Below are 23811 nucleotides of genomic sequence, written 5' to 3'. Positions count from 1 at the left end.
GAAGAAGAGAGAGAGAGACAGACAGGAGCATCAATCTGTTCCTGTATGTGCCCTGACTGGGGATTGAACTTGCAACCTCTGTGCTTTGGGATGATGCTCTTAACCAACTGAGCTATCTGGCCAGGGCTTATATTTGTTTTTTTAAAAAGCCTGGCCAGGTGGTGGCGCAGTGGATAGAGCATCGGACTGGGATGCGGAGGACCCAGGTTCAAGACCCAGAGGTCGCCAGCTTGAGCGCGGGCTCATCTGGTTTGAGCAAAAGGCTCACCAGCTTGGACCCAAGGCCGCTGGCTCGAGCAAGGGTTTACTCGGTCTGCTGAAGGCCCGCGGTCAAGGCACATATGAGAAAACAATCAATGAACAACTAAGGTGTCACAACGAAAAACTGATGATTGATATATATGCTTCTCATCTCTCTTTGTTCCTGTCTGTCTATCCCTCTGACTCTCTGTCTCTGTTAAAAAAAAAAATTTAAATCAAAAATTTTAAAAAAGCATATATATTGATTGATTTTAGAGAGAGAGGAAAGCTAAAGAAACATCAGTTTGTTGTTCCACTTATTCATTAACTCATTGGTTGATTCTTATATGTACCCTGACCAGGAATTGAACCTGCAGCCTTGGCATATCAAAACAACACTGTAACCAACTGAGCTACCCAACCAAGGCTTTAATTTTTTTTTTTTTTTTTTAGAGAGAGAGGGGGACAGACAGACAGGAAGGGAGAGAGATGAGAAACATCAATTCTTTGTTGTATCACCTTAGTTGTTTATTGATTGCTTTCTCATATGTGCCTTGACTGGGGGACTCCAGCTGAGCCAGTGACCTTTGGGCTCAAGCCAGCAACCATGGGGTCATTCATGTCTATGATCCCATGCTCAAGCCACCAACCCTGTGCCCAAGTAGGTGAGCCCTTGCTCAAGCCAGATGAGCATGTGCTCACACCGGCAACCTTGGAGTTTCGAACCTTGGGTCCTCTGCATCCTAGGCCGATGCTCTATCCATTGTGCCACTGCCTGGTCAAGCATTTTTCTTTTTCAATCAGAGTTTACTTTTAATATTATTTTGTATTGGTTGCAGGTGTACAGCGTAGCAGTTAGATAATCATATATCATATTTCCCTATGTATGAAACGCTCCCATGTATAAGGTGCATCTTACTTTTGGGGCCCGAAGTTTAAACAAAAAAGTATTACATAGAGTTATTGAACTCAAGTTTTATTCATCATAAAATTCATACAACTCGCCTGACCAGGCGGTGGCGCAGTGGATAGAGCGTCAGACTGGGATGTGGAGGACCCAGGTTCGACACCCCGAAGTTGCCAGCTTGAGCGCGGGCTCATCTGGTTTGAGCAAGGCTCACCAGCTTGAGGCTAACCCCAGTCAAGGCACATATGAGAATTTAATCAGTGAACAACAAAGAATTGATGTTTCTCATCTTTCTCCCTTCCTGTCTGTCTGTCCCTATCTGTCCCTCTCTCTGACTCTGTCTCTGTCAAAAAAAAAAAAAAATTATACAACTCTCATCACTATCAAAACTCCCATCCATTAGCTTGTCCTCTTCTATGTCTGATGACAAATCACTGTCTTCATATATTGCCTCATCCTCAGTTCCATCTATGGCATTTGAAATGCCACAACCACTGTATAAGACACACCCAGTTTTTAGATCCCAAATTTTTCAAAAACGGGTGCATCTTATACATGGGGAAATATAGTACTCTAAGTAGTGGTCCTGAGATGTTTCCAGTACCACCTGACACCATGCATAGTTATGACAATATCATTCACTGTATTTTTTATGTTGTACTTTACATCCCGTGACTATTCTGTAACTACCAATTTGTAGTTATTCCCTTCACCATTTTTACCCAGTCCTCTAACCCCCTCCGCTCTGACAACCATCAGTCTGTTGTCTGTATCTATGAGTCTGTTTTTATTTTGTTTATTTATATTGTTCTTTAGATTCCACATACAAGAAATCAAATATAGAATTATGTATCTGGTAAAAACTCTTTCAGGAATGGAGCAGAAGTTAAAGTGTCCCCAGATTTTTAGAAAGAAGAGGGAGTCAGCAGATAGAGCACCAACGTGGAATGCTGAGAACCAGGTTCGAAACCCTGAGGTTGCTGTCTTGAGCCCTTGAGCCCAAGGTCGCTGGCTTGGCTGGATCCCCCCGCCCCCAGTCAAGGCACATATGAGAAGCTGTCAATGAATAACTAAAGTGCTACAACAAGTTGATGCTTCTCATCTCTCTTCTTGTCTGTTTGTCTCTCTTGCTAAAAAAACAGAAAGTAGAAGGAGTCTTCTTGTTTAGACCTGCCCTACAAGAAACAAAGGGCATTAGCCATGCGGAGGAGTAATGAACTGGTAAAAGGGAACTGTAGGTGAATACAAAGACCAGGTTGTACTCTTGGTGTGTAATACCTTTTTTTCTTTTTTCCGAAGCTGGAAACGGGGAGGCAGTCAGACAGACTCCTTCCTGTATGCGCCCGACCGGGATCCACCCGGCATGCCCACCAGGGGGTGATGCTCTGCCACCTCCGGGGCATCGCTCTGTTGCAACCAGAGCCATTCTAGCGCCTGAGGCAGAGGCCACAGAGCCATCCTCAGTGCCCGAGCAAACTTTGCTCCAGTGGTGCCTTGGCTGCGAGAGAGGAAGAGAGAGACAGGGAGGAAGGAGAGGGGGAGGGGTGGAGAAGCAGATGGGCGCTTCTCCTGTGTGCCCTGGCTGGGAATCGAACCCAGGACTCCTGCACGCCAGGCTGACGCTCTACTGCTGAGCCAACCGGCCAGGGCCAACACCTTTTTTTCTATATGATATAAAAGAGAAGTGTGTTAAACAATTACAGGTGTGTGAATGGGTAGACGTGTAAAAGATGTCATCTAACAACGATGTGCAGATGGGGGCGGGGACATGGAGCTGAGCAGGTGTGTGCACAGGACTGAAGGCACAGTGGAGAAGCTGGTTCAGAGTCACGTGGAACTGCAGGGGCCCCTGAACACCCAGAACCGTCTTGTAGAAGGACAGAATGGAGGGCGCACACATCTGTTCCAGAACTTATGACGAGCTCTAGCAAACAGAATGGGCTCCTGTACACCTCAGTGGTAGACCAGCAGACAGAAGTCTGTGTGTCTTGCCAGTCGATTCTGTCCAGGCTGTGAAGACCCTGCAGTGGGGAAAGAACAGCCTCTTCAACAAATGGGTCCATGACAATTGGATGTCCACACTCAAAAGAATGAAATTTGACCCTTACAGTGTACATAAAAATTTACTCAAGATGGAGAGAAGACCTAAATAAGAGCTAAAACTATAAAGTTCTTAGAAGAAAACACGGGAGAAAATCTTTATGACCTTGGAATTGGTAATAGTTTCCTAAATATGATGCTAAAAGCACAAGCAACAAATGAAAAAATAAATTGGACTCCTTCAAAATAAAATTTTATACAGTATATCAAAGAGTAGTACTGTATAGCAAGTAGGACAGCTTACATTCTGGAAGAGAATGTTTGGAAACTGAATCTGATAAGGGTCTAAAATTCAGAATACATAAAGAGCTTTCACAAGTGAACAACAGAAAGAACTGAATTTAAGAAGGGGCAAAGAATTTGAATTGACATTTTCCCAAAGATATACAAATGGCCAAAACACACCTGGGAAGATGCCAGAGTGCTGTTGGTCATTGGACAGTGTAAATCAACACCACAGCGAGAGTCCACTTCACACCCACCAGGATGGCTATGACAGACAGACAAAAGGAAGATTTGGTACCTGACTGGTTGTGCAGTGGATAGTGTCGACCCCAAATGCTGAGGTTGCTGGTTTGAAACCCCGAGGTTGCTGGCTCTGAGTGTGGGCTTGCCAGCGTGGGGTCATTGGCTTGAGCAGAGGAATTGTCCACATGATCCCAGAGCTTGCTAGCTTGAGCCCAAAGGTTGCTGACATGAAAAGCCCAAGGTCACTGGCTTGAGCAAGGGGGCATTGGTACAGCCCCAGTCAAGGCACGTATGAGTTCAGTGAAAGCAGCTACAAGTTGATACTTCTCACCCTCTCTCTTTCTCTAAAAAAAAGAGAATGGCAAGGGTTTGAAGACACGGAACTTTGCACACTGCTGGTGGGATGTGAAGTAGTACAGGTGTAGAAATCAGTACAGATGTCAGTTTTCCAGAAAGTAAAATGCAGTCATTGTATGGCACAGCAAGTTCACCCTTAGGTCTCTATGCAAGTGTTCACTGCAGCATTATTTATAACAGAACAGGCGGAACAGCCCAAATGTCCACCAATATGTGAATGGATAAACAGACCTTATGCACATAATAGGGTGTGGACTTGATGTTCAGTTTACCTTAATGAACAATGGTTGTGATGAAGCAGTTCCCTCTGCAGAGAAGAGCTCTCATCTCTGCTGTGCTGTGACAAACTGCGCTGGGGCACCAGTGACAGCTTTCTCTCCTATCCAGGTCAGGTGCTGCTGTTTCTGATGTTTGCAGTGAAGTAACCCTGATCATGGTTTGCCACCTGAGCCCTTTGTGCACAGAAGCACTTTGAGTGGTCCATTGAGAGGGTGAGTGAGCGTCCCTAGGGAGGGAGGCACTCACCCGGGCCCAGCTCTCTCTAGCACATGTGAGCCGTGGACAGTTTTCCAAACTAGACTTTGGGACTTGGGATCTGCCAACAATTCTGGTGCTTCTTCTAGAGCTACATATAGACTCTCAGAGATTTGCCCCTGCCCCACGGCACTAAGTTAGAGCCAGGTGTGGCCGAGGGGAGGAGGGTTTCCTGATACTTCCTGCTGGGACTGCACTGTGAGGCTGTTGTCCTGTCTTTGGCTCCGTCGGTCGAGAAACTAGTTGGCTAAGGGTCTCCCAAGTGCCTTCCCACAGATGGAGATCAGTGTCCACGTGGCCAGCAGCTCTCCATGGTCCAGCCCTAGTACGCTGACAGCTGCCAAGGTGGCAGGATGGTGACACTGATCTGTCCTTGTTAAACATTTACAGACGTGTGACACGTTTAGAGAAGAAGAGTATCAAGTAGCCCACGGCTGCACCGCAGCTTTGGAGGTGCCCTGTGGCTCTGGAGAGCTAGCCAGTCGCAAGCTGGGCTCACCATGCATTTTCTGTCCCTTTGGTCCTGTCACTTACCTGACAGCTGGTTGTAGGAGGGCAGTGGGGATCTTTCCTTGTCCTCCCTGATTCAGGCATCACTTCGAGTCAGGCCACAGAAACAGTAGCAAATCTGGTTTGAAAATGCATCCTGGCACAGTCGCTGTGCAGTGCATGGGGCCTTCCTGGCTGAAGAGCTGGGCGCTGGGTTCCCGCTGGGCAGAAGGTGGCACAGTGCCTGGTGGAGGGGGCAGCACGAGGCTGGCTGAGCACTGTGGAGCAGGCAGGCCGTGGGTCTGCCCGACAGAGGCTCTGACCCCCGACACGACCTGAGTGCAGAGGGCACTTGGCCCATGCCCAGCTGTCTGCTTTCCTGCCTCTTACTTCCCTGGAATTTGATTTTAGGACTTGAGAAGAAGACACGGGTTCTGCAGCCAAGTAAGCGGCCAGGGGTGGCCTGCCCCGAGGCTGGCCGTGCGGTAGTAGGCTGGTTCCTGGAGCATGCGGACCCCCTGCTGAAAGCCAGGCTCTCTCCCCCATACTGTGTCTGTGGTGGTGCTCAGGGCACCTCTCTCTGCTCCACCTTGGGCCTCCAGACCTGAGTGCTCACCTGCAGGTGTTTGTGCAGCTGGTGGCCACATGGGGTCTGGGTACCAGCCACCTGACACCGTAGAGGTTTTATATCAAATGTGCCGCTTTCCAGAGCTTTGGACCTGGCCTTATGGCTCCTCTAGAACTTCCTCAAAATGGGTGGGACGTAGGGGTTTCCATGTTGACCCTCGGGGTGATCCCCCTCTACCATGGCCAGTGGTGGGGCCCACTCTTGTAGAAAGAGCAGTGAACGGTCAGAACAGCAAGGCTGGTCTTGGATGCTTTGTGCTCCATGGGCAGCACATTGAGGGTGCGGGGATCTTATGGGGCATGACGAGGGCCCATCTCTCTCCCTGGCAGGTGTCTATTACACCCTGGGGCAGCGGGCTTGGCGATGCCCAGTGCTTACCCAGAGAGCAGCACCTGTCCACGTGTGAGCAGCTGTTTGATATCCTGTGTGCCATGCTGGTGGACAGGGTGGCTGAGCAGCTGATCACTACAGGAGCCAGGATTTGAGGAAAGTCACCCAGAGCGCCTACGCCCAGGTAAAGGGCAGCAACCCCGCCGGGGACCCTGCGTGGCTGAGGCCTGCCAGCCGTACCCACGGCCCCTTGCCTGCTTCCAGGTCGTGCGGTTTGGGATGGGTGAGAAGCTGGGCCAGGTGTCCTTCAACTTCCTCCACTGAGGTGAGCTGGTGAAGCCATACGGCGAGGCCACTGCCTGGCTCATCGACAAGGAAGTAGGACACCTCATCGACTGTGCCCATGTGCAGACACTGGACCTGCTCAGATGGTGCTGGGAGCAGGTAGCCAAGGTGCGTGTGGCTGGGTCCTAGGTGGGGCACACATATCTTCCTGGGAGGTGTCCATTGTCCTGGGAGGGGCTGAATGCACCTCTGCAGAGTGGCCTGATGGGCAGCTGTGGTTTGCAGGGGAGCAGGAAGGTGCTGGAGAAGGCCAACATGCAGAACCACTGGGCCTGTCCCTCTGGAGAAGTCCACCTACAAGGAGTTGTGGAAGGTACCAGCAGTGAAGAGAAGGACATGCTCCTCCCTGAGGGGTTGAAGGGCTGGAACCAGGCGTGGGAGGAGGGGGCAAAGAACTCGGTGTGTGTGGGAGCCCAGTGTGTTGACTGCTTTGAAAGCAGCTTCCAAAATCACCAGAAAACAAAATAAAATTCTGGTAACTGCATGCAAGCGTTTCAGCTAAGGGTACCCTGAACCTGCCTTGCGCCTTGTTTCCAGAGGATGGGGCCAGGTGACATGTCCTCCTGGGGGAACCCTGAGTGCAGCACCCTCACGGGCCCCAGTGAGGTGGGCAGTGGGTGTATCTGGCGGGGAAAAGGACTCGAGCACAAGTGTGGTGCCGGCTGCCCTCAGTGGCCCAAAGAGGAAGCTTCGGCTCAGTTGAGAAATTCTCAGTTTGGTAAGTGGACAGAATTAAGGGAACTATAAGCCAGTTATTGAGGGAAAATGTTGGGTTTTGAAGCAGTGTTTGGGTTGGTGGAAGTCCTGTCAGTGGTTATGGAGGAAACGCAACACCTCCCACAGATGAGCAGCTAGGAGCGGGCAGCAGGGCCTTCCCCCCCCCCCCCCAGGACCCATTCTCAGGGGAGGGCCCTACCCCCAGTGTGAGTCTGGGTTTAATTTTCTTCTCCAGGAAGCCATGCTCCCTGCAGAGAAGAGGGGTCTGCACGGAGCCACAGTCAGCTCTGGGCTGTGTGCTGCTGCGGGGCAGCTGCCGGATGAGAGGCAGGCCCGTGGGTCTGAGCTCCATGGCTCTGGTGCCTTGTCTGGTTGTCCTGGAGTGTGAGGAGGGCCCAGTGCCCGTGGAGCCTGGGGTTCAGTGGTGATGACCCTGTGTGACCCCTGCCTGGAGTCAGAGCCATGTTGGTAACGCCTGTGGTGGTGAACCGTGGGGCGTCAGCTGCTGTCTGCAGTGGATGGACAGACATCTGGGTGACCTGGGATGGCTCTTCCTCCACTGCTGCTCCGGCTTCCACTGCCTGCCTCACGCACTTGCAGCTCAGCCTGGCCAAGACCAGGCTGGGACTCAGTCTCAAGTTTTCTAGATTGTGTGATATGTTTGCCTTAAAAATAGAATTTCCAACTTGGGACAAGCACTTTTAGCTTTTGTTGTTGTTTTGTTTGTTTGTTTGTTTTGTTTTTTTACAGGGACACAGTCAGAGAGAGGGATAGATAGGGACAGACAGACAAGAACGGAGAGAAAGAGAGAGATGGGAAGCATCAATTATCAGTTTTTTGTTGCGACACTTTAGTTGTTCATTGATTGCTTTCTCATATGTGCCTTGACCGTGAGCCTTCAGCAGACCGAGTAACTTCTTTTTTTTTTTTTTCCCAAAGCCAGAAACGGGGAGACAGTCAGACAGACTCCCGCATGCGCCCGACTGGGATCCACCTGGCATGCCCACCAGGGGGCAATGCTCTGCCCATCTGGGGCGTTGCTCTGTTGCAACCAGAGCCATTCTAGCATCTGAGGCAGAGGCCACAGAGCCATCCTCAGCGCCCGGGCCAACTTTGCTCCAATGGAGCCTTGGCTGTGGGAGGGGAAGAGAGAGACAGAGAGGAAGGAGAGGGGGAGGGGTGGAGAAGCAGATGGGTGCTTCTCCTGTGTGCCCTGGCCGGGAATCGAACCCGGGACTCCTGCACGCCAGGCCGTTGCTCTACCACTGAGCCAACCGGCCAGGGCCAGACCGAGTAACTTCTTGCTCGAGCCAGCGACCTTGGGTCCAAGCTGGTGAGCTTTTTGCTCAAGCCAGATGAGCCTGCACTCAAGCTGGCGACCTCGGGGTCTCGAACCTGGGTCCTCCACATCCCAGTCCGGTGCTCTATCTATTGTGCCACTGCCTGGTCAGGCAGCTTTTGTTGTTTGTAAAATATGCATTGTTGCATTTTTTAAAGTTTCTAGGGCTCATCCTGTACCCAGGCTCCATCAGCTGGGCTGCTTGGGGTCCTGCAGTGTCCTGTCTCGGGGCTCTTTCTCTTGGAGGTGGAAGTGCTCCTTTCGACTGTAGGAAGGCCCCATGTGTGACACCCAGAGCCTGGGAGCACAGCCTCTTCCCAGGGTTCAGGGCAGAGCCACACCTGGTCATTCCCCATTTCATGACGTTGCTGCTGCTCTCACACGAGCGCTGTCTCCTCAGCTCCTCCGTCCACCCTCCCTCAACCTGTCAGGGCTTCCCGGCTGCATCCACCCCCCATGAGTTCTGGGTCAGTTCCTGGGCCCGTGGGTGGAGGACACCTGGCCGAGAACGTTCCATTAGGGAGGCTCAGTCTCAGAGGAACTCAGGGCTCGTCCCCGGGACCTGTTCTCTGGACCCTTCTTTCACGGGAGATTAAAATGGTTGGGATTTTGGCCTTATCCTTGGCCTTCTGCTCACAGACAGGGGTCCTGCCTCCTGGCTGCTTCCCTGTGACTTGCCTGCTGGTCTCCTAGGAGCCTGTCCTGGGCTGGGAGGAGGCTCACAGGGGAGCACGTGTGCCTTGTGGGCTTCTGTGGGGGCAGGACCTCTCTGACTAGAGATCCAGGGCAGTGGTTTCTAACGTGTGACCCAAATAAGCTGCCCAGAGAACAGCGCGGCAGAGCTCCAGTGGCTTTGGCCGGAGAAAACAGGAGCGCCCCGGTGTGCACCTCGAGCTCTGGGAATTGCTACAAAGGAAGAGACAATGGTCTAGGCTTAAGATGGCGATGCTTTAATCCCACTTTCTGTAACTAGCTCTGCAGCAGCAGGAAGGGTAGACATTGGGAGAAAGACCAGGTGGGTGGGCCGGTTGCCCTTAGAGAATCAATTTTAAGTGACATTCTTGATGGTACCTGGTAGACGTTGCTCGTGTTGCTGCTGACAGCATGAGGAGGGAGCAGGTAATGTGTCTGTGCCCCATGTGGGGGCAGATGCCGCGTTTCTCAGGCCCACTTTTCTCGAGGACTTGCCTCTAGTTGTGCACATGGGCCTGTGCGCCCAGAGCTCCTGAGGAGAGCACATCCCCCTCCCCAGAGATGGTCCAGTGGGGGGCAGGGCAGGGCAGGTTTGCATGGAGAAAAAAAGCAAGCTCATACTTTTATTTTAAAACTGGTCTTGGACTTGCAGTCAGACCAGAAGCCTGTTCTGTTCTTTAGCACATTAAGAGCAGCACTGGGAGCAGCTGAGCCTGGTCCCCTGAACGGGGGGGGCACAGCTCCCACCCCTTCGGCCAGGACTCAGCCTGTAATGTTCACTGACAGGCTGAGGGCATGTCATGGATGAGGGTTGGGCAGAAGATACCGCCCCCTGCAGTCTGAAGCAGTCATGACATATTTGCTGTTCTGAACTAAGGAGGGTGAGTCTGGCTGTCTTATAGGGACCAGGACCAGCAGGGTCAGGGCCTGGGTGCAGGCAGGGGACAGGATTTAAATCAAGGTGTTGATTTTCAGGACTCACCCCCTCCCCATACTTGGCTGGAGCCCAGGGGGTTTGCAGAACGCCTGTCATCTGCTCAGGCCCTCCCTCACCTGGCACACACTTGGGAATCTTGTGACAGATGAGCACCAGTCCTGCAGACAAAAGGCCCAGCCACTCCTGTCTTATCCCTGGACATTGTCAGCCCTGATCCAGGGACCAGGAAGGAACTGGACATAAGGCCACTGGGCTGTGCTTGTGCTGAGTGCCTTGAGACCCCGACCCGGATCCATGTTGGGTAGGCAATGTCCACGGAGCCCCGCTTCACACTGCCCCGCCCCGGCCTGGGGTCCGGCTCCTAGTCCTCTTGGGGCCTCTCCACAGTGAGAAACGTGTCCACAATCACTTGCTGCCGCTCAGGGTCGCCAAGGGGCTGCTTCTCGCGGTTCTGCTCAGCCCTGGTCCTTGTCCAGGATGGGGATCGCAGACAGCCGGCCCGAGGCAGTGGGTGCAGGCCTGGTGGGAACACAGCATCAGCATCGTCTGGGGTCCTGGGTCCCTCCCGCAGCTCCTTGGCTGGGTCCAAGTGTGCCTCTCAACATGAGGTCCAGTTACACATTAGGGTCCCCTGGGCACTTAGGAAAAGTGAGTGCCAGACCACCAGCAGTGAGGACAGGTGGGTCAGGGTGTGGCCCAGGAGGTGAGCCCCGCCCAGAGCAGGTGACCCATTATCTTGCTCCTCTTGGTGCAGGCTCACAGGGCTGGAGTCTGAATCCTCCACCCTGGACCCCGCCTGCATGGGATTTAAGCAGAGAGGTCCCTGGGCCCACACACCCCACCCCCTACTGGCTGCCTTGCTGTTTTGAGGCCTTTGGGGTCTTAGTCCAAGGACAACGCTTTCTCAGGAACCAAAGCAGAAGCCAAGTCAAGCTGAGCTGAGGAACCAGGAGGGGAAATGGTACCCTCTGTGCTCAGCTTAACTTGTGGTTAAGTTCACATTTCACCTGACCAGACAGTGGTGCAGTGGGTGGAGTGTCGGCCTGGGATGCCGAGGACCCAGGTTCAAACCCCAAGGTCTCTGGCTTTGGCAAGGGGTTCCTGGCTCGGGTGGAGCCCCCGGTCAAGGCACATGTGAGAAAGCAATCAATGAACAACTAAGGTGCTGCAGCTGTGGGTTGACGCTCTCATCTCGTCTGTCTCTTGCTAAAAAAAATAAAATAAAAATTCACATTTCATAAATTGTACTTTCAAAGGGTCTGTGGCTTTAGCTTTTTGTTGGTGTTTGAAGACAGAGTAGATGTACAGAATGCAGAAATGTTAAATAAAATGGTGCCATGCTGGCAAATTCTTATTTAAACACACAATTGAGAAAAAAAGGGTTTTTTTAGGTGAGAGGAGGGTAGGTAGTGTGGCAGACTCCCGCATGCCCCACTGACCGGGATCCATTGGCAACCCCATCTGGAGCCGATGCTTGAGTACTGAGCTATTTTTAGTGCCTGAGGCTGATGCGCTACAACGAGCTATGCTTAGTGCCAGGGGCTGATGCTCAAACCAATCAGGCCGCAGGCTGTGGGAGGGGGAGAGGTAGAGAAGGTGGGGAGGAAGTGGGGGAGAAGGAGATGACCACTTCTGTGTGCCTTGACCAGGGATCAAACCTGGGACATCCATACACTAGGCCAATGCTCTACCTACCAAGCCACTGGTCAGGGCCAAATTATTTTTTAAAATAGGGGGTTTTGGCCTTGGCTGGTTTGCTCAGTGGTAGAGCGTGTCCCAGCGTGTGGAAGTCCTGGGTTCAATTCCCAGCCAGGGCAACAGGGGAAGCGACTTATCTGCTTCTCCACCCTTCCCCCTCTCCTTTCTCTCTATCTCTCTCTTCCCCTCCCACAGACAAGGCTCCACTGGAGCAAAGTTGGCCTGGGCAATGAGGACGGCTCCATGGCCTCTGCCTCAGGCACTGGAATGGCTCCAGTTGCAACAGAACAACGCCCCAGATGGGCAGAGCATCGCCCCCTGGTGGGCATGCCGGGTGGTTTGCAGCGGTGGGGTATCTCAGGCCCTAGGATGTCCCACTACTGCCCACCACATCCCAATTATCAGTCCCACCTGCTGGCGGTTCACTGGTCAGATTCTCATCATCGGAGTCAGCAAAGACCTCGGCCAGCTCCTGGTCGGACATGTCAGTCAGCTCGGTGAGGTCCAGAAGGTCAAAGTGCACCTCCAGGGAGGACACACTGCTGAGGGGCTCTGGGGGCAGGGGGCTTGTCATTGGCAGAGTCTCTCCATGAGCCCCTTCCCCCACCCCCAAGCCCAGTGTGGCCCCCATAAGGTGGGCCCCCAATTCAGCTTCCCACACTCAGGACCAAACACCTTCAGGGGTTCCCCATTTACAGGTGTTACAACTGAGGCCCAGAGAGCCACAGTTTAAGAGTTCAGCACTTTCCACACCTGGGGGACTATTAGGACAGAATGTGGCAGATGTGGCACCTGCTCCCCACTTCCTGGTGGCTCACAGGTCCCTATGGAGCATGCCAGGCAGGTCCACCTTACTTACGCCTCCTTTCTGTGACCTGCAGGAGCCCTGGGGCCGGTATTGGGATTCCCACCTCCTCGTCCTCCTCCTCAGCCACAGGTGAAGGGCAGTTCTCCCGTGTCCCGGGGACCAGGACATCCAGGGCAGCCTGTGGCACCTCAACCTTCTTTATTTCTGCAAAAAACAGAACATGTGACCTGAGAGGTCACAGGAGGGCTTTTACCCCCCTCAGGACACGGGCAGGGAGGACTTGAGCTGTTGGCTCCTGGGCCCTCCTTTGAGGTGCTGGGCAGTGACCAGGGTGCACAGGGTGGCCCTGGACCAGGATCTCAAGCGAGGGTCATGGGGTTTCTCTGATGAGGCTCCTCCTCCCCCATGGGTGGTAGCCTCCAGGCCATGGCCCTGAGGACTTGAGTTTGAACGCAGGTCCCATGGGGACTGTCCTACTGGTCCCATCACCTGTCTGTCCTCTGTGTACTGGTTCCTTTGAAAGAACCTACATTGTGTCTGAAGTCATCACACAACGTTCTCACAGTTACAGAACGGGGGGTGGGGGTGGGGGGTGGGGCAGGGCTGTGGGTAGCAGACCTCTCACCGCCCACCATTCCTTGTAATTGGGAGAATGTTCCTCCAGGACTTTCAGTGCAAATTTTGGAAAATGTAAGTCCTTGTTTTTTATATTTAATAATTCATTCGTGAGACGAGAGCAGGAGACCCCTTGGGAATGCACTTGGTGGAGACGGGACCATGGGAACACCATCTCCCACACAGCCAGCTCCTGCTGCAGAACGCCCAGAGCCCCCTGTTCTGCAGTCTGAACAGGTAACACCACCAGTAAACTGGCCCTGGTGCCCCTCAGCACTGATCTGCAACACCTCTCCTCGGGTGAATGCGAAAGCCAGGTGTGGATGAAGGCCCAGGAGCAGCTGCCCGGAGCATTGCGCCAAGGGGGGCCCAGCTGGGGCTCCAGTGCCAACAGCTGCCTGTGAGGTGTGGGCCTGCCCTCCCCGACAGTGTGGTCAGCAGCCTGTATGGATGAGTGGCAAGAGCTCATCCATCAGTTAAGCTGAGCAGGCTGATGGATGGTGACATCCAGCAGCCTAGATGCCACCATCGGGGATATGAGACATACATTTATAGCCACAGAGCTGGCTGGTCTGCCCTAGCCCCCCTTACGTCGACACCACTCTCTCTGGAGTGTGGCTGAGGGAAGGCAGACCTGACTGGCGGCCTGTCAAGCTTTGCACCCTGCTGTCATCACGTGGGCCTGGCTGGCGAGGCTGGACAGGGGCTGGGGGATCCGGTTTCCACCTCCACTGCATTTGGAGTGTGGCTCCTGAGCACCCTTGGAGGGTAGAGTTACACCTGACCCGTCCTGGCTTTCCCAGCCTGGCAAGGACACGTTCTGGCCCAGAGGGCAAGAGAGATGTGATTCAGACCCTGCTCTGAGCTCGGGCAGCAGGCAAGGAAGCCCTTGAGGGGCCTTGCTCTGTAGGACACTTTGCTTTGTCTTCTCAAGGGGCGGGAGTGTCACAGGGGTGCAAATGTGACAAGAGTGGACTTGTGTCCTGCTGGCCTGTGACACAGCTCTGAGATACTTGCACACACATGGCCCCTGGTGGTGGTGAGTCTGTCTGGGCTGCAAGAGGTTGCAGGTGGCTCTGAAGTAACGATGACAGTGAGTGGTCACGATGTTCTCATGTGGTCTGCGCCAGGCACTGTCCCAGCACTCGGAACTTTTCTTTTCCATGGGTTTGAGAGAGAGGGAGGACCGGAGAGAGAGAAGCATTGACTTGTTCCACTTAGTTGTGCACATATGTGCCCTGACTGGGGATCGAACTGGTGACCTCAGCATGCGGGGATGACACTATCTTCCAAGCCACCCACCCAAGGCCCAGCATTCAGTTTTTTAAACAATTATCACAACCAGCATGAGGGCGGACGTTCAGTGCTGTGCTTCAAAGGGGCTCAGCTCCCCCAGGCACAGAGCATGGGGACAGTGGAGTCAGTTCTCAGCCGTCAGTCACTGAGCTCTGTTCCCAAGTCATGGCACAGGGCTGGGAACAGGGGCCAGAGGAAGGAGGAGAGCTGCCCTGGTCTGTGCCCACAGGGAAGCTGGTATATGTTCAGAAGTGGACTTCTGAAAGTGCAACAGAGGAGGGGTCTCTGCTCACAGCTGCCCGGTCGTTCTGTTGCTGGTTGGGGCCCCTCTTCTAGACGAGAAAGTGTTCATTTGTTCGTTTGTTCATTCATTCATTCTTCAACCCAACAAAGATTTCTTGATTCGGGGCCATGCACGACATGAACAAAGTAGATGATTCCATTCTTTTGAGGGTGGGCAGTGCTGGGGAGTAGGGGTACTGTTCTCCTGTTGGGGGAGGGGTGTGTAGGTGGGGGGAAGCTGTGCTATACCTGAGGGAAACAGGAAGAAGGCCAGGGGACATGGGCAGGGGTGCATCACACAGATGTCTGCTACTGTGAGTGAGCTGGGGGAGCCACTGGAGGGTGCAAGCTGAAACTTGCACTTTTATGGGATGCAGTCCAGGTGGGAAGGATAAAGTCCACAGGTACTGCCCACCGTCCTCCATAGTCTCTGAGGTACAGCAAAGGAGCCAGCAGTACCTCCGCCAAGCAGAACATTCCTGTCCCATTTTGTGGAAAATGGGGCTAGGAACATTGATATGCCTTTTTATATGCCCTGGGAGCCAGGGGCCTCAGATGGTCCCTGGGACAGACCCACAGGCACCCAGCAGGCACAGTAGCCTGTTACGCTAACCATAAGAAACACATTTTACCAAATTCCAACATCCCTGGAACAGCAAACCATCTAGATTCTAGAGGTTGTTGAGTCAACAGAATACAATGCGTGTCTGGTGCCCTGACCTGTGTCAAAGCTGTGAGGAAAGAAAAGTCTGAAGGTGTGGCTTCTGCCATCAAGGACACTGATCTTCTGGCTACAACAATGTGGTGGAAAAGAAGACTAAGAGTCAAAATGCCAGTGCCGATGCTAGGGACAGAGGAGCCCCTGGGCAGGGGTGAGATTGGCTTGGCATGTCTTTGGTGCAGCCATCGTGGAAGACAGTAAAACTATTAAACACAGAGTGATCGCACCATCCAGCAATTCCACTCCTATGCTTAAACTCAGAAGAACTGAAAGCACATCCACACAAATACCCGCATACTCATGTTCACAGCAGCATTTTTCACAACAGGCAAAAGTGGAATCAAACCCCAATGTCCATCAATGGGTGATGGATAAACAGAACAGGGTCCATCCATCAGTGGAACACTACTACTCATCCATGAAAAGGAACGAAGTTCTCACACCTACAACTGGACGAACCTTGAAAACATTATGGTGAGTGCAAGAGATCAGACCAAAAGGCCTCATATTATGACACTATTTATGCAGATGTCCAGAATAGGTCAAGCCTTAGAGAGTAGAAAAGTAAATTAGAGAAACAGAGTAGGTTGGTGGTTGGGGTGTGTGGAATGTGGAATAGCTGCTAGTGAGTACAGAATTTCTTTGGGAGTCATGAAAATACAGTATTCTAAAATGAGATGCTAGTGATAGTTGCACTACTTTGTGAATACAAGATGCCCCTCCACTTATGATGTGGTTATATCCTGATAGACTCATTGTGAGTTGAAAATATTGTAAGTCAAAGACGCATTTAGGTGTGCTCTCCCTCCCAGAAGCATGCCTGCGCCTTCTCTGCACCCCTCTCTTCCCCTAGGCATGTTCTCCTTGCCTCTCTTTCTCCTAAACTCTAAGGGGACCCCATGAGACGTGCAACTAGGGGAGCAGTGGGCAGCGGCAGCTCGTCCTGGGCTCACCCCCTGAACCTGTCTCTGAGGCCCCCTTTTCTCTAACTTCCCAGTGAGCCACATCAGCCCTGCCTGGGCTTTCCTGTTCCTTCTTCTGTCCTTGGTCCTTCCTTGTTTCACTGTCCCAGTTTTTTTGTTTTGTTTTTTTTTTCTTTTATTTCTGAAGCTGGAAACGGGAAGAGACAGTCAGACAGACTCCGGCATGCGCCCGACCGGGATCCACCCGGCACGCCCACCAGGGGTGACACTCTGCCCACCAGGGGGCGATGCTCTGCCCCTCCGGGGCGTCGCTCTGCCACGACCAGAGCCACTCTAGCGCCTGGGGCAGAGGCCAAGGAGCCATCCCCAGCGCCCGGGCCATCTTTTGCTCCAATGGAGCCTTGGCTGCGGGAGGGGAAGAGAGAGACAGAGAGGAAGGAGGGGGGGGGGGTGGAGAAGCAAATGGGCGCTTCTCCTATGTGCCCTGGCCGGGAATCGAACCCAGGTCCCCCGCACGCCAGGCCAACGCTCTACCGCTGAGCCAACCGGCCAGGGCCATCACTGTCCCAGTTTTAAGAAATGTCCTCTCAAAATCACCTGGAAAAAAAATGCACTGAATACACCATAGCTTAATCCAGCCCACTTCAAACATGCTCAGAAGAACACATTAGCTTACAGCAGGAGACAGTATCATATAGGTAGTCTAGGAAAAGATAAAAATTCAACATTCCTAAGTACAGTTTCTGCTGAATGCGTATCACTAATGCCATCGTAAAGTAAAAAAATCATTAAGTGGAATCATCCAAAGTTGGGGCTATCTGTATACTAACATTAAACTGTATACTTTAAAAGGGTGAGTTTTAGGACGTGACATATCTCAAGTTTTAAAATTCTCAAAAGGAAGAAAAAATCTTCAATGGATTTTTGCAGCAAAGGTTGGTTTTGGCTGGAGTTAAAGGGCAAAGCCAGGAGGACTTAGGATGTGCAACATCGCTGTGCTCCTACCATTCGCCAGGCACCAGGCTTAGAGGTGGAATTGGGTGTGAGAAGTGTGAGCTCCAGGACTTGGGCTTGGTCCCAGCGCACAGTAGGTGCACCATAAATGTTTAATGAATGAACCCCAGACTCCATTGCCGTAGTTAGTCAGGGGCTGTCTAATCAATCAGTCTGATACCCGGAGGACGGAGGAACAACTCTCCACAGGTCAGACCCATGGCTCTTCCTGGGGCACCAACAGTAGCCATCTCACCAGCAGGCACGTGATGGGGTAACTGGCAGCCTGACTCAGCCACAAGCTGGGTTGCCCACACCAGAGCAGAGGCCAGCTGGTGTTTCCAGTGCCCCAGGAGAACAACACCCTGGTTCTCAGTCCAGCACAGCTCCCTGTGGGGAGACTGAAGTTGGGGTGCCACAATCTGCCCCTCTCTCGGGGTTGATTGCAGATGTGATTAGATCTGATAGGGTTACCTTGTGCTATGCTGCTGACCTATTTTCCAGCACATTTGTGCTGAGAACTTGGCCCAAATTTCAAGTTCTCTGCTATGTGTTCAGGGCCTTGCTCCAGCATCGAGGAGACATGCTGCACACACTCATGAGCAAACAATGAATTGATGCAGTGAATGAATGAATGAATGTCATACAAATGGCTGCAGAGAGGGAGAGATGGTCACAGAGGTGGGGCACCGGCACCCCACTGCCCCAGCCCCTTGTCCCCAGACTTAGTACCCCTCCTCCTGCCCTGGTCCAGGCTCAGCCACTCTTTCCCCATGGTGCGGGGGTGGGGCGGGGCGTTGGCAGCACCTAGAACCCTAGTTTTCTAAAAGCAACAGTTTGGACCCTTCAATAAGTATATTTTCCACCACACCCCAACACTTCTCACCTCCATGTCTGTATCCTTTGATAATTAAGAAATTATTGTTAATTCATTTAGGTCCAAGATGGGCTTTTAATTATGCTCTATAAAAACCTTATCTTTTAGAGATACTTTCTGAAATAGTTGTGGATAAAATGTCTAGATTTGCTACAAATTACTGCTGAAGGGAGGAGACTGGCAGGGGTCTGGTTCAGCAGGCAGGAGGTGGCAGTCGGAGTTCCCATACTGTTTCCTCTCCTTTTGTGTATGCTCCACACTCTCAAAAATCAAGTTTACAAAATTCAGTGAACTGACAGAATGACAGAGCCAGCCATGTGACCTCCTGAGACCCATGGAGTGGACATCAGCAGCCCTGTGCAGGCAGGAAACAGCCATGGGGTAGCACAGTGTGGTCCTGGGTGTCACTTGGTCCCCATGGCTGCAAAGAACAGGCACCTGGTGCACACACATCTGTGCACTGAATGACTTAGTCTGAGGCTTCCAGTTGGTGAATTCAGAAACTGAAAGGTCTCTAAGCTCTTCTGACATAGTCCTGCTGGGGGAGGGGGGCTGTCTTCCTAGCCTGGCTGCTCTCCTGTCTCACAGCCTAGCCCTTGCTCTCTAACCCTTCCCTTCACATCCCTACAACGCTGCCAGGAAGTGTGTATGTGTGTGTGTGTGTGTGTGGGGGGGTTGTCCTGGGACTGTCAGCTGTGAGTAAAGGCTAGATCCCTCCCACAAATGACAAAACAAAGGAAACTGACACCCACTAGCCCCTGGATGTGTGTGGTGCTTGTAGGGAGGGTAACAGGGACCCCTGGGCAGCCCTCTGTGACGAACCTGCCCCACAAGGGACTGCAGACAGAAGCATGGACCCACTGCTCCCGCGGCTAGCAATTTGGTTCCAGATGAGGCTGCTGATGCCGCTGAGGACCTCCAGTGGGTCCCTGTGTGGTCAGGGAGTGGCTGCCTGGAATGGGACTCCAGGAAACCAAGGATGCACTAGGGCCTGGTCAGGCGAGTTGAAGAGTCCCACGTTTACATTCTACTTCCTAGGCGGATGGATGGTACCCACAAACCCTTTCTAAAAGGGCTTGAGAAGGGGGTTTCTACAGTTTTCCTCCCACCACCGTAGGACAGCGGGCCGGCTGCGAGGAGGGGTCACTACGCGCACACCTGCCCTTTCAGACCGTGCTCCCCTGAGCCTCGCCCAGGCCGGCAAGCCGGGCAGGCATATCCCCCTCCCCCCGCAAGCTATGCCCCTACGAGACCCTTGTCAGCCCGGTGCCCAGCAGGGTTCCGGCTGCGCCCCGACCCCGCCCTAGCACCCGGGAGCCGCTGAAGGGGCGAACAAAGCAGACGCGCGGCCAAGAGGGCTGCGTCGCCCACCACACCTCGCCCACTCGGACCCCAAACTCTGCGCGGCCCATTCTCTCACCCCCTGATCCACGGCTCGGGGGGGGGGGGCACGAAACTCTGGGCCGCCCATCCAGGAGCGCTGAGGACGAGGGGGCGGGTACTCGGTCCGTGCGCCCCCCGCCCGGCACGGCAGCCGTTCCCGGGAAGTGCCCTCAGCCCGTAGCGGCGGGACCAGGAGCGGCCGATGATCTTTGCGGCCCCGGCCGCTGCGTGGGCCCCGGTCAAGCAGGTGCGGCTCGCCGTGGGGAAGAGGAAGCTCGGTGGCTGCTGGGGCTGGGGCCGCACTCACCTCCCGGGCCGGCGCTCTCCGGGGGCTCCATGCAGCCGGCGGCGTCACCCGGCGCAGGCGGCCCTGCAGCGGCGGCTGCGACTCGGCCCCGGCTCTCGGCTCCCTGCTCCCGGCGCAGCGCATCGGGCAGCAGCCTGGGGGCCGCGGCGGCGGGGAGGAGCCCGCGGGGCGGGGCGCGCAGCTGCTCCGGGGCCCCTGCCACCCCATCCTCGGTCAGCCCCGCAGCACAGGTGCGGCCCCGCCCGGCCCGCGCGCGCCCCCTGTCGGACCCCGGCCTGCGGACCCCGTCCCCAGCGGACCTAGCCCCGACTGCGGACCCCCGGGACCTGGCCGCCGCCTCCATGCCCTGCGCGCACACTCATCCCGCAGCCGCGCCGAATTCCGTCCATTTTCTCACCCCCAGATATTTTTGGGGCGCTCGCTCTTCGCACAAGGAAAGGCAAAGGCGAAGCCAACCCCCTAAGGCCATTAAATGTAGAATTGCAGGTTGTAATAAACGTTACGAAGAAACAACGGGGGTGAAGGTGGGAGCAAGGCTGAAGGGTGGGGGAATGAGAGGTGGGAGCCGCCTGGGCGGGGGGTGGGTGGGTGTGGGGGCTGACGCTCCCGGGAGGGAAGGCAGGGTCTCGGTTCCGTAAGAGCGCCCAACGCGGTCTGCTGCAGTAGGACCACACACAGGCCCTTTGAGCACAATCTCATTAAGTCTCCTGGCGATCCTAAGAAGATAGTGCCCTCTCAGAGGCAGATAACCTGATGAAGATTGAACAACCAGGCGTTGAAAACCAGAAGGCTCAATTCCAAGCTCAAGGTCTGCACTTTTACAAAAACAAAACAAACCAAAGAAAAAGAAAAAGCATCAGAGAGAAAATGCTTATTCCCAGCTGGGAGTGGAGAAGGTCGGTGGAAGAGGAGGTGGGTATGGACTTGTTTGCATGCAAGGCACCCACCCACTCAATGGCAGGTTGGCTCATCAGGGTCAGCTCACCAAAGCCTTCACTGCACAGCACAGCTGTCACATTGGGCCTGGGGCTTTAAGAGACTGACAGTTATTGAGCCAGGCTAATATTTCATATTTTTCTTTAGTTTACAAAACAAATGAAAACAAAAACTGCTGTTTAAAACTGTAAAATGATTTCATAACCCACTACCCTGGTAGGCAAACTGTGGCTCGCGAGCCACATGTGGCTCTTTGGCCCCTTAAGTGTGGCTCTTCCACACGTGTGGGCGCTACCTCGATAAGGAATGTACCTACCTATATGGTTTAAGTTTAAAAAATTTGGCTCTCAAAAGAAATTTCAATCTTTGTACTGTTGATATTTGGCTCTGTTGACTAATGAGTTTGCCGACCACTGCACTAGGACAAACCTGTAAAGTTTGTAAGCCACTGGTCTCTGTGCCAGCGAATTTGGGCAAGCTACAGGGTGGATGGTGTGGGCAGCGGGTTGGGCACTGGTTCCTTGAAGTCAACTGGAATGGCAGATTGCATTTTCTCAAAATGGTCCAATCAATATTTCTCATTCCACATGTCTTACAGAACCTCCCATTCTGATCAAGACACTTCCCATCTTTTTTTAAATTATTTATTTGATTTTAGATTTATTTATTTTAGAGCGAGGGGACACAGAGAGAGAGAGAGAGAGAGAGAGAGAGAGAGAGAGAGAGAGAGAAGGGGGGAGCAGAAAGCATCAACTTCCATATGTGCCTTGACCAGGCAAGCCTGGGGTTTCAAACTGGCAACCTCAGTGTTCCAGGTTGATGCTTTACCCATTGTGCCACCGCAGGTCAGGCAAGACACTTCCCATCTTAAGGTGTGTGACTGCTTTGGCCAACAGTGTGTTGCTGAAGGCATGCTCTTTGACTTCTGAGGCTGGGTCATAAGGAAGATTCAGCTCTCTCAGAAGGCTCCCCTGGAACCCGTGCACTGCTATGTGAGGAAGCCCAAGCCACTCAAGAGGCCACCTACTGTTTCCATTGAGCCCCCAGCACCTGTTGGGTGGTTTGTGGAGCCCAGATGACCTGTTTCAATCTAGTCCTGGCCAAGTTGCAGGTTCATTAGCAAAGCAGGTATGTTACTATATTAAGGTACAACATTTTTGGTGTAACTTGTTATTTAGTCACCATTAAATAACTGTTAACAGTAATTTTCTCATAATTATCCCTGTTTGAGAGATGAATAAATATACAGAGAGGGACTCTTGTCAAAGGCATCCAGTGTCTAGTGTTTATTTATTTTTTACCTTTTAAAAAATTATTGATTTTGGCCCTGGCTGGTTGGCTCAGTGGTAGAGCATTGGCCTGGCGTGCAGGAGTCCTGGGTTCGATTCCCAGCCAGGGCACACAGGAGAGGCGCCCATCTGCTTCTCCACCCCTCCCCCTCTCCTTCCTCTCTGTCTCTCTCTTCCCCTCCCGCAGCCAAGGCTCCATTGGAGCAAGGTTGGCCCGGGCGCTGAGGATGGCTCCATGGCCTCTGCCTCAGGCCCTGGTTGCGGCAGAGCAGCGCCCCAGATGGGCAGAGCATCACCCCCTGGTGGGCATGCCGGGTGGATCCTGGTGGGGCACATGAGGGAGTCTGTCTGACTGCCTCCCTGTTTCCAACTTCAGAAAAATACAAAAAAAAAAATTATTGACTTTAGAGAGAGAGAGGAAAGAAAAGAAAAGAGAAATATCAATCTGTTCCTGCATGTGCCCTGCCTGGGGACTGAACCAGCAACCTCTGTACATCACGCTGATGTTTTAAGAAACCAAGCTATCTGGGCAGGGCAATATTTAACTTTTTATTAAGAACATTTTCAAACCAAAGTAGAGAGAATAACATCACCCGGATTCAATAACTACCAGCTCACAGCTGATCTTTGTTTCTTTATTCTCAAATGCCTCCCTCCAATGCTGGATTATCTTGAAGCAAATCTTATAGACATTATATCCTCTCAAAGGTAAATACTCCACTGCTTATTTCTAAGGGAGAATGCAGTCTTCTGAAGCACTCCGTTATCCAAACATCTAGGACTTCTCTCAGCTGATGCAGTGGCCTGAAGCAGTTTTCCTGTCCAACCAAGTAAGTGTGTGTTAGGAAGAGCGAACATTAGATGAGACCAGTAAGTGGTTTGTATTATTAACATCTGCACTGGTTTTTAGTAAATAAATAAATAAATAAATAAATAGAACACCTCAGATGCCCTTTATCTGGGTTTCTGAGTTGCACAGCATGATGCTGAATTAAAGTGTCTTAAGCCTCACATGTGAAGAAAAGGCTCTTTTCTACCAACCTGAAATCAAATTCAATATGAAAAGCATAGGTCGCTGTGGGCCTTGTTGGGAACCCGGGGCTCCATGAACTATATTCATCTCTGTGATCCATGCTGAGGAACAAAGTAAAACTTTTGGTTTGGACAAATGAACACGCTGTCTGGTTATCCTCCTATTCTTGCCCTTTTTTGCTGAAAAGAATTATTGTTAATGCATTTATTTAATTCAGGACTTTGAGCCAGACTTCTAGAAGAAGAACCAATCAGCATGAGGCAACTTGCATATTGGGTCTGCAAAGTAAGTGTTAAATAATAATTACCCCGCTGTGTTACCCAGCTGCACTGTCTTGCCTGCCAAACTCCCTCTAGGGGGCCTCGCCTTGTGGGAGGAGGCTCCTATCAGGCCAGTGGTGTCTGGCACAGAGGCCTTGACTGCCCAGGCACAATGGCAGGACCAGACCTCACAAAGGCTTCAGGGCCTGCTATAAATAAATCACAGCTCTGTGCAAGCTAGGTCAATACAGCCCTTTCTACTGGCTGCTCCAGCCCAAGAACAATCAGGGGTTGGCAGGGCAAACA

At 52.7% G+C, this 23811-nt stretch overlaps 2 protein-coding genes across 7 annotated transcripts in view; one reads left to right on the top strand and one right to left on the bottom strand.

Annotated features, from left to right (window-relative positions):
- The window catches only part of DEF8 (differentially expressed in FDCP 8 homolog), a 32106-nt gene extending 25224 nt beyond the window's left edge, over positions 1–6882 (top strand). For 5 of the 6 annotated variants that reach the window (XM_066349858.1, XM_066349861.1, XM_066349859.1 and 2 more), the window contains exons 13-16: positions 4460–4563; positions 6053–6237; positions 6318–6506; positions 6624–6882. The gene's annotated coding sequence lies outside the window, so the exon portion shown is untranslated. The remainder of the gene's footprint in view (positions 1–4459; positions 4564–6052; positions 6238–6317; positions 6507–6623) is intronic. The other variant, XM_066349856.1, reaches the window with a different exon arrangement.
- Positions 6883–9207: 2325 nt separating this feature from the next.
- Positions 9208–20478, bottom strand: DBNDD1 (dysbindin domain containing 1). Its single transcript, XM_066348639.1, has 4 exons — positions 19988–20478; positions 12642–12794; positions 12194–12334; positions 9208–10603 (listed from the first exon to the last, which is right to left on the bottom strand). The coding sequence occupies exons 1-4, from the start codon at positions 20328–20330 to the stop codon at positions 10446–10448; spliced, it is 795 nt and encodes a 264-aa protein (XP_066204736.1). The 5' UTR covers positions 20331–20478; the 3' UTR covers positions 9208–10445.
- Between the last annotated feature and the right edge of the window lie 3333 nt (positions 20479–23811).

The sequence above is a fragment of the Saccopteryx leptura genome, chromosome 9, assembly GCF_036850995.1.
Source record: "Saccopteryx leptura isolate mSacLep1 chromosome 9, mSacLep1_pri_phased_curated, whole genome shotgun sequence".
Classification (NCBI taxonomy): domain Eukaryota; kingdom Metazoa; phylum Chordata; class Mammalia; order Chiroptera; family Emballonuridae; genus Saccopteryx; species Saccopteryx leptura.
This window is presented reverse-complemented; position numbering and strand designations above follow the sequence as displayed.